Raw genomic sequence first — 10,923 nt, 5'->3', positions numbered from 1 at the left:
CTGATAGATTTTAGATGGGTATATATATATATATACTCACGTAGCTATCTTAATTAAGATGAAAGCACTTACTGTAAATCACTCTGGATAAGAGCATCTGCTAAATCAGGGGTTCTCAATCCGGGGTCTGTGGAGGTACTGCAGGGGTTCTCAATCCGGGGTCTGTGGAGGTACTGCAGGGGTTCTCAATCCGGGGTCTGTGGAGGTACTGCAGGGGTTCTCAATCCGGGGTCTGTGGAGGTACTGCAGGGGTTCTCAATCCGGGGTCAGTGGAGGTACTGCAGGGGTTCTCAATTGTGATGGTTGTTGTGATGGTTGTTACTTAATTATTAGGATTATTATTTAACAACATGATGTTGTGCTCCAAATGGATAACTTGAAATAACATGATGTAGATAATTAAATAATCTAAAGAAAATGGAATAACTAAAACATATATATTTTTGGGGTTCAGTGAAGAAGAACCTCTCGAGTTCTGATCAACAAAAGGTTAATGTTTCGAGGATGTGAACCCAGCAGCCCTCCTGCCTACTCTTAATTATTACCTAATATAATGGAATGCATCTTTTTGACAATATAACCGTTATAATAGAAGGCATCAAGTCCCTTGCCAATAATGTTGCCTACAACGTTGCAGACAATGTTCATTTTCATCAAACACATATTACACCCTAGATGCCTTCAAATGCCTCATTTATATCCATGCCCAATTTAGGATTATTTTTTAACAACATGATGTTGTGCTCCAAAGGGAGAACTTGAAATAAAATGATGGAGATAATTAAATAATAAGAAGAACAACGTGTTTATTATTATACACTCTTAGGACAGAAGGTTCCTTCTAGAACCAAAAAGGCTTCTATCACTTCATTAATATATGGAACCACTAAAACATTATATATATTTTGGTTCAGTGAAGAAGAACCTCTTGAGTTCTGATCAACAGAAGGTTAATGTTTAGAGGATGTGAATCAAGCAGCCTTCCAGTCATCAGATCACTTCTGGTGAAGGTTAATGTTTAGAGGATGTGAATCAAGCAGCCTTCCAGTCATCAGATCACTTCTGGTGAAGGTTAATGTTTAGAGGGTGTGAATCAAGCAGCCTTCCAGTCATCAGATCACTTCTGGTGAAGGTTAATGTTTAGAGGATGTGAATCAAGCAGCCTTCCAGTCATCAGATCACTTCTGGTGAAGGTTAATGTTTAGAGGATGTGAATCCAGCAGCCTTCCAGTCATCAGATCACTTCTGGTGAAGGTTAATGTTTAGAGGGTGTGAATCAAGCAGCCTTCCAGTCATCAGATCACTTCTGGTGGTTTTTTCCCGGCCCGGGATTTGAACCAGCCACCTTTTGGCCACAGCACCAACTCCTTAGCCGCTGGGCGAAAACCTGAGTTAATCTGCCAAAATGAAGACAAATTGCTGTGCAGACATACATGGTATGACTTATTATAATTATTATACATAAATCATTGCCAAAAGCACAAGACATACTGTTGCACATAAATCTATATTATTAATGGATTGATTATATAGAAATATCAAAAAAATTTAACTACTACAAAGCAATTACATGTGGCTCAGGAACCACTGACTCACTGCATTATTCTATAGTATTATCAGGACACCTGCTGTTAACTCTTAACTACTTAGGACACCTGCTGTTAACTCTTAACTACTTAGGAAACCTGCTGTTAACTCTTAACTACTTAGGACACCTGCTGTTAACTCTTAACTACTTAGGACACCTGCTGCTAACTCTTAACTACTTAGGACACCTGCTGTTAACTCTTAACTACTTAGGACACCTGCTGTTAACTCTTAACTACTTAGGACACCTGCTGTTAACTCTTAACTACTTAGGACACCTGCTGTTAACTCTTAACTACTTAGGACAGCTCACGAGGTGTCCTAAATATCTGCCGACTAGGTGGGACTAGAGACTTCATGCATAGCTTTAATTTATACCCATAAGTGTAAAATGTCTTCATTCTCAGAATTTATAGGACCAATTTTCTATTCTATGATGCTTTGTGAATGGGCCCAGATGCAAAATATTGTTCTTAAAAAACAATGATTATTTGTTTTACATTATAAATTAAATTTCGATATTACCCACTGTACCTTACCCATTGAGGCATACCTCTGTGATGGCTGGTGAATACCAATAAAATGTTGAACATTTTCTGATCATGGTTAACCATATTTGTTTTCAGAAAAATGTATACCACCTAACTAAAACGTATGTCCCTGTCCTCTTTTTCAATATGTGGCCGATTTAAACAGCCAGAAGACATTTTTTAATTACGAAATACGTTTTTTGGACTACTTGTTGTTTCTAAATGGCTGCTGGGTAATTTGAAATGCATCGAAATGTTCGTTCGTAGGCATCGGATTGAGTGAAAAGCTGCGCAGTGTCACTGAGTTCGAAAACAAATGGACAGGTCTAGCTCATTGATTTGTAGATCTTACGCAGTTGCTATGTAACAGTACTCTTCTTGCGTTGTGTACAATCAGTCATCGACACGGAACTCCAACATGTAGCACATGTAGATTTATTCTGATAGGAACAGCACAAAATTGCACGTCATGCAATGCACGGCTCACCATCCAACTCTGCACTCAGGCACTGTACAAAATACATGAACCCCCCCCACCCCACCAGACACAGTGAATTGCTAGCTAGTCTGGCGGGAATTCTTTACAACAAAATGCACAACAAATATTCTCCAAAAACCGCTGCATCTTATGTGTGATGTTCGAATAACATTTACAAACAATTTGATATAAATTGTTCATTTAAATCATCACTTGAGAGTATAAAGCACTGTACTTGATGTACAGTGCTTGGCAACCAACAACTTACCGCTGGTTTGGTGCTTGTTCACTGGGACGATTCTAACTGTAACATCCCCCCTCGTAAGCATGCTACGCAAACCAGCCAATAAGATGCCATGTTGAGTAGGTGAAGGCAAGACAAACTCAAACCAAAAACCCATTGGTTTAGCAATAAAGTGGCAAGGGGAATCACCAATATAACCCTGTTACACTACCTCAGATTAATAGCCTTGCAGGTGTCGTGAATTAGTTATGTAGTACCCACAGAAAGTCACAGGGAGGAGCAAGAGAGCTATAATAGTACTAAATAGCATTTAGATTATTTTGTTAATCTAAACCTGTCTCAGCATTTTGCTGTTTTTGTTTAGTTATTTCATTATATTTATTATTGCAAGGCAGAACACTTGATAAACAAGACACATCAGTTTTATTTTTCAAATGTGGTTTGAACTGTGTGATTGATGTAACAGTATAGACTTTACGTTTAACCTCTATGTTTAACCTAACGTAAAACATGAGCATAAAAACATTTTAACCTTAACCCTTAACCCCTAAACCTAGGTATAACCTATTTTAACCTTAACCCCTAACCGTAGGTATAACCTATTTTAAACTTAACCCCTAACCCTAGGTATAACCTATTTTAACCCTAATTCTAACTGAATTAATGTTCAGGCTTATTGGTAATTGTTATGTTAATGAAGTATAATTTCAAAACATGAGCATAAAAAACAGGTAATAATAAACATGAATCATCATTATGTTACTTCACAGTAATCTGTTAAATGCTTTTTCAGTCCTTCCTCTTGTGTTTGCAGTGTGGAAAGGGACAGAAAGAAGCCCTCTTGTGTTAGCAGTGTGGAAAGGGACAGGAAGAAGCCCTCTTGTGTTAGCAGTGTGGAAAGGGACAGGAAGAAGCCCTCTTGTGTTAGCAGTGTGGAAAGGGACAGGAAGAAGCCCTCTTGTGTTAGCAGTGTGGAAAGGGACAGGAAGAAGCCCTCTTGTGTTAGCAGTGTGGAAAGGGACAGGAAGAAGCCCTCTTGTGTTAGCAGTGTGGAAAGGGACAGAAAGAAGCACACAGGAGTTTTCCTGTGAGGGGAGTGGTGGTGTATCCAGGGAGAAAACTAAACTGATCTTCTGAAATGTCATTTGTGGTCTTATGCTGCCATCTATTGGAATTATGGAGCAACTGCAGTAGTACTGAATAATGTGTAATTCCTTACTAAAGTAGTAATTATTCAGAATTGCAAAGTATAAAATTTTCTACTTAATTTTACCACTTACAACAATAAAATAACATAGCATAACACAATGAAACTGACATAAACCAAAAACATCAGACATTTAGTTAATTATTTAAAATATATATATATATTTATTTAGATGGGGGACATTATCTGCCAAAGTAACAGCCCTGTAGAAAAGTGAGATATTGTGTTTTGGGATGAAACTCTTCTTATGTTTCCCCATCTGAGCTCAGAGTAGATGAGAGATGTAATGTTTGTCTCTGTTGTGTTGAAGCCCAATCAAGCAGGAGAGACCAGCCTCCCCTGTTCCCAGCTGTGTGTCCATGAAGAGTGACTGGTCTATGGAACCTCCTATAACCTTTAGAGAGGGAGACTTTTCTACTGAACCAAGGTAAGAAGAACTCATGGGTCCTGGTCAGTGAGTTAAACAACACTGTCCATAGTCATTTTCATAGTCCTAAAACAATATTAAGCAAACACAACGCGCATGTGTGTGTGCGTGTGTGTGTGTGTGTGCCTGCGCGCGCGTGTGTGTGTGCATGCGCGCGCGTGTGTGTGTGTGTGTGTGTGCATGCGCGCGCGTGTGTGTGTGTGTGCCTGCGCTCGCGTGTGTGTTTGTGTGTGTGTGTGTGTGTGTGCCTGCGCGCGTGTGTGTGTGTGTGCCTGCGCGCGTGTGTGTGTGTGTGCCTGCGCGCGTGTGTGTGTGTGCCTGCACGCGCGCGCGTGTGTGTGTGTGTGTGCCTGCGTGTGTGTGTGTGTGTGTGTGCCTGCGCGTGTGTGTGTGTGCCTGCGCGCGCGTGTGTGTGTGTGTGTGTTTGTGCCTGCGCGCTCGTGTGTGTGTGTGTGCCTGCGCGCGCGTGTGTGTGTACGTGTGCCTGCGCGCGCGTGTGTGTGTAAGTGTGCCTGCGCCCGCGTGTGTGTGTACGTGTGCCTGTGCGTCCGTGTGTGTGTACGTGTGCCTGCGCGCGCGTGTGTGTGTACGTGTGCCTGCGCGCGCGTGTGTGTGTACCTGTGCCTGCGCGCGCGTGTGTACGTGTGTCTGTCTGTCTGTCTGTCTGTCTGTCTGTGTGTGTACCTGTGCCTGCGCGCGCGTGTGTACGTGTGTCTGTCTGTCTGTCTGTCTGTCTGTCTGTGTGTGTACGTGTGCCTGCGCGCGCGTGTGTACGTGTGCCTGCGCGCGCGTGTGCCTGTGCCTGCGTCTGTCTGTCTGTCTTTCTGTCTGTCTGTCTGTCTGTCTGTCTGTCTGTCTGTCTCTGTCTGTCTCTGTCTGTCTGTCTGTCTCTGTCTGTCTGTCTGTGTCTGTCTGTGTCTGTCTGTCTGTGTCTGTCTGTGTCTGTCTGTGTCTGTCTGTGTCTGTCTGTATATGTCTGTGTCTGTCTGTGTCTGTCTGTGTCTGTCTGTCTGTGTCTGTCTGTGTCTGTCTGTCTGTCTGTCTGTGTGTGCCTGCGTGTGTGTGTGTGTGTGCGTATGTGTGTGTGTGTGTCTGTGTGTGTGTGTGTGTGTGTGTGGTGGTTCGTTTCCGTATTACCAAATGAGCAGAGAGATAAACTTCACAGTCAGAGTTATACTTAAACTACATCTTTAATAATAAGAGCAATGACTTTCAATGATGCACCGTTTCTAATGAACCATTGAAAGTGACAACACAATGACTACTGAGACTTTTAGTAGCAAAGATACCCCCCCGTAATCGACATAACAAACCACAGGAACAGTTCACCCCCGTAGTCGACATAACAAACCACAGGAACAGTTCACAAAGATACACCCCCGTAGTCAACATAACAAACCACAGGAACAGTTCACCCCCGTAGTCGACATAACAAACCACAGGAACAGTTCACAAAGATACACCCTGTAGTCGACATAACAAACCACAGGAACAGTTCACCCCCGTAGTCGACATAACAAACCACAGGAACAGTTCACCCCCGTAGTCAACATAACAAACCACAGGAACAGTTCACAAAGATACACCCCCGTAGTCAACATAACAAACCACAGGAACAGTTCACCCCCGTAGTCGACATAACAAACCACAGGAACAGTTCACAAAGATACACCCTGTAGTCAACATAACAAACCACAGGAACAGTTCACCCCCGTAGTCGACATAACAAACCACAGGAACAGTTCACAAAGATACACCCTGTAGTCGACATAACAAACCACAGGAACAGTTCACAAAGATACCCCCCCGTAGTCAACATAACAAACCACAGGAACAGTTCACCCCCGTAGTCGACATAACAAACCACAGGAACAGTTCACAAAGATACACCCTGTAGTCGACATAACAAACCACAGGAACAGTTCACAAAGATACCCCCCCGTAGTCAACATAACAAACCACAGGAACAGTTCACCCCCGTAGTCGACATAACAAACCACAGGAACAGTTCACAAAGATACACCCTGTAGTCAACATAACAAACCACAGGAACAGTTCACCCCCGTAGTCGACATAACAAACCACAGGAACAGTTCACCCCCGTAGTCGACATAACAAACCACAGGAACAGTTCACCCCCGTAGTCGACATAACAAACCACAGGAACAGTTCACAGATATACACCCCCATAGTCGACATAACAAACCACAGGAACAGTTCACAAAGTGAGACTTTATAAGTGGAAAGGAGTATCCCGTAGCCAGAAAGCTATAAATTATCGTTCAGTTTGATCCCTAAGACGAGGTTCTAATCTCGTTCCTGGTTCATAACAGAACCATTACCTCATTCTAGTTCTCTAGAATGCTCTTTAGGTTTTATCACCCAGAGAAAAATAAATCTTAATTGTTTAATTTAATCATAAATCTCCTCTGTCAGTGTTATCTCATAGAGGCCATCCTCAGTAGAACACAATAGTTAACAGAACACTCAATTCTGTCGAATAAAACAACCATTATAATGCACTACAAATATTATAACATAATCCACGACAGATGTAATCCCATGTTTTGTCCACAGAAACCAACAGGAGAGATCAGAGTCAGAGATTCTCAGTGGTCAGTCTTCTCAGAGTCATCAAACAGACCTGGCCTCCATATTCAGTGTATGTGGTCCTGTTGTGTACATTGTTTTTGTTTAACTCAAGCAAAGTTGATCTGTCAATCATTCAATAGTGTGTTAATTGAGAAAGCATTTATTCTCTTGCTTAACTTATTTACTTGATTTATTTCAGTTGCTTGAAGAGAACATCGTGACATTTGTTAAGAACGAGCTGAAGACGTTCAAGAGGATTCTTAGTCCAGAACTCCCAGAAGGCTTTGAGAGTCAGAAGCAGGATAAGGAAGTGGTGGACGCTGAAGATGAGAAGCAGGAGAGCAATGCCAGAGAGGGGGCTCTGAAGATCACACTGCACGTCCTGAGGAAAATGAACCAGAAGGAGCTTGCTGACACACTGGAGAAATGTAAGAGCTGTCTGCCTCATGATGAATGATGTTTTATAACATTTAAAAGCTGTAGCTAAAGTACAGCTAAAGTAGCTGTGTAACTCAATGATATTGTAGCAGCCTTAACACAACACCTAGTGACCTCATCAAGTAGCAGCAGGGATGTGTTGTGGTGATTAATTTAGAGAGAGAGAGACAACATAAATTATACCATCAATAATACCAATAATAATGTAATCAGTCACACCAGTCTGTAATGCATTATGAAAACATTTACACATTTATACAGTCTGTTAAAAGAATACATTATTATAATGTAAAACTTTATAACAGTCCTACAATAGTGTAGGCATTAAAACAGACGTAATATTAATATCCTCTGTGTTATTTCTAGATTCAGGTGAGCTCGCTGTGATTTGCCAACATGAACTCAAATCTAATCTAAGGAAGAAGTTTCAATGTGTATTTGAGGGGATCGCTAAACAAGGAAACCCAACACTTCTCAATAAGATCTACACAGAGCTCTACATCACAGAGGGTGGAACAGGAGAGGTCAATAATGAACATGAGCTGAGACAGATTGAGACAACAACCAGGAAACAAGCAAGACCAGAGACTGCAATCAAATGTAACGACATCTTCAAACCCTTAACTGGACAAGACAAACCTATCAGAACTGTGCTGACAAAGGGAGTCGCTGGCATTGGAAAAACAGTCTCTGTGCAGAAGTTCATTCTGGACTGGGCTGAAGGAAAAGCAAATCAGGATGTCCAATTTGTATTTTCATTTCCTTTCCGGGAGCTGAATTTGATGAAAGAGGACAAACACACTTTCATTGAACTTCTCAATCACTTCTCAATGGAAACCAAACAATCAGGAATCTCCATCTACAACAAGTTCAAAGTTCTGTTCATCTTTGATGGTCTGGATGAGTGCCGACTGCCCCTAGACTTCCAGAAGAACAAGATCTGTTGGGACGTCACAGAGTCAACCTCAGTGGATGTTCTGCTGACAAATCTCATCAGGGGAAATCTGCTTCCCTCTGCTCTCCTCTGGATAACTACCCGACCTGCAGCAGCCAATAAGATCCCTTCAGGATGTGTTGACCAGGTGACAGAGGTACGAGGGTTCAATGACCCACAGAAGGAGGAGTACTTCAGGAAGAGATTCAGTGATGAGGACCTGTCCAGCAGAATCATCTCACACATAAAGACATCAAGGAGCCTCCACATCATGTGCCACATTCCAGTCTTCTGTTGGATTTCTGCAACAGTCCTTGAACACATGCTGGAACATAAGAGAGAAGAGATGCCCAAGACTCTGACTGAGATGTACACACACCTTGTGGAGTTTCATACCAAACAGATTAATGAAAAGTATCTTGGGAAAGAAGAGACAGGTCCACACTGGAATAAAGAGAGCATTCTGTCACTGGGAAAACTGGCTTTTCAACAGCTTGTGAAGGGCAATCTGATTTTCTATGAAGAAGACCTGAAAGAGGTTGGCATTGATGTCAATGAAGCCTCAGTGTACTCAGGATTGTGCACACAGCTCTTTAAAGAGGAATGTGGTCTGTACCACGACAAGGTGTACTGCTTTGTTCATCTGAGCATTCAGGAGTTTCTGGCTGCTGTATATGTGTTCCTCTCATTCATCAACAACAATGAGAATCTAATGGACAAACTGCAAACAAACGACGAGCCTGAAGTTACTTTCTACAAGAGTGCTGTGGATAAAGCCATACAAAGTGAGACGGGAAACCTGGACCTTTTCCTCCGCTTCCTTCTGGGCCTCTCACTGGAGTCCAATCAGAAGCACTTACGAGGTCTCCTGACAAAGACAAGAAGCAGCTCACAGAGCCATGAAGAAACAGTCAAGTACATCAAGGAGAAGATCAGGGAGGATCTCTCTCGAGAGAGGAGCATCAATCTGTTCCACTGTCTGAATGAACTGAATGACCATTCTCTAGTGGAGCAGATCCAAAGCTTCCTGAGATCTGGAAGTCTCTCTAGAGCCAACCTGTCACCTGCACAGTGGTCAGCTCTGGTCTTTGTGTTGCTGACTTCAGAAAAGGAGCTGGATGTGTTTGACCTGAAGAAATACTCCAGATCAGAGGAAGGTCTTCTGAGGCTGCTGCCAGTGGTCAAAGCCTCCAGAGCTGTTCTGTGAGTAAATAAAATGACATTTAAGAACTAATCATCAGGAAGAAATATTTAGTTTAGAGAAAAATATATATTATAATATGTGTATAATATTATTTGAAAGACATATTGAATGAATGCACTGATTTTCACATTAGTATAACATTATGACCATACAATTCTAGGAGACAGAAGATGAATCTATATGTTCTTTGAGAGAATAAACCAAATGCATCTACCATTGTCCTTCTACACTACTGGTGTTAAATGAACAGTATGTTTGTGAAGTCATGATGATCTCTTTGTCAGGCTGTCAGGCTGTGGAGTCACAGAAGAAGGTTGTGCTTCTCTGGTCTCAGCTCTGGAGTCAAACCCCTCACACCTGAGAGAGCTGGACCTGAGTAACAATGACCTGAAGGATTCAGGAGTGAAGCTGCTCTCTGCTGGACTGGGGAATCCCCACTGTAAACTGGAGACTCTGAGGTCAGTATTCCTGTAGTTGGTCAACAAGTGATAACTGTTCACCAGATCCACATGTGTTTACCAGACACACATAGTCCACACCATATGTGTTTGGACAGTGAAGCTTACAGTTTTAAATTTGGTGCTCCAGCATTTTGGATTTTGGATCAATCTAAATCTGATACCTCACTGTCTAAATAGATATGGTGTGGACTGTATACTCAATACAATCTAAATCTGATACCTCACTGTCTAAATAGATATGGTGTGGACTGTATACTCAATACAATCTAAATCTGATACCTCACTGTCTAAATAGATATGGTGTGGACTGTATACTCAATACAATCTAAATCTGATACCTCACTGTCTAAATAGATATGGTGTGGACTGTATACTCAATACAATCTAAATCTGATTCCTCACTGTCTAAATAGATATGGTGTGGACTGTATACTCAATACAATCTAAATCTGATACCTCACTGTCTAAATAGATATGGTGTGGACTGTATACTCAATACAATCTAAATCTGATACCTCACTGTCTGTCTTCTGACTGATTCTGCTTTTTAAACTGGTCTGGTATAAATAAATAAATAAATATTTGTTCTATAGATGTTTCTATCTGATGTCACAGTCGTTGTAACATTCTATAGATGTTTCTATCTGATGTCACAGTCGTTGTAACATTCTATAGATGTTTCTATCTGCTGTCACAGTCGTTGTAACATTCTATAGATGTTTCTCTCTGACGTCACAGTCGTTGTAACATTCTATAGATGTTTCTGTCTGATGTCACAGTCGTTGTAACGTGATGACATTCTATAGATGTTTCTATCTGAT

At 41.7% G+C, this 10,923-nt stretch overlaps 2 protein-coding genes across 2 annotated transcripts in view; one reads left to right on the top strand and one right to left on the bottom strand.

Annotated features, from left to right (window-relative positions):
- The window catches only part of LOC118937843 (NLR family CARD domain-containing protein 3-like), a 303,083-nt gene extending 293,394 nt beyond the window's left edge, over window positions 1-9,689 (top strand). Inside the window, exons 8-10 of the mRNA XM_036939582.1 lie at window positions 7,051-7,135; window positions 7,265-7,493; window positions 7,870-9,689. Of these exons, the coding sequence (XP_036795477.1) occupies window positions 7,051-7,135; window positions 7,265-7,493; window positions 7,870-9,644 (2,089 nt within the window). The 3' untranslated portion in view covers window positions 9,645-9,689. The remainder of the gene's footprint in view (window positions 1-7,050; window positions 7,136-7,264; window positions 7,494-7,869) is intronic.
- Window positions 1-10,923, bottom strand: part of LOC110539186 (NLR family CARD domain-containing protein 3-like) — an 808,883-nt gene that overhangs the window by 227,490 nt on the left and 570,470 nt on the right. The window lies entirely within an intron of this gene.

The sequence above is a fragment of the Oncorhynchus mykiss genome, chromosome 12 (genome assembly GCF_013265735.2).
Source record: "Oncorhynchus mykiss isolate Arlee chromosome 12, USDA_OmykA_1.1, whole genome shotgun sequence".
Classification (NCBI taxonomy): Eukaryota; Metazoa; Chordata; class Actinopteri; order Salmoniformes; family Salmonidae; genus Oncorhynchus; species Oncorhynchus mykiss.
The sequence above is the reverse complement of the archived record's forward strand: the minus strand, read 5'-3'. Positions and strand labels throughout refer to the sequence as shown.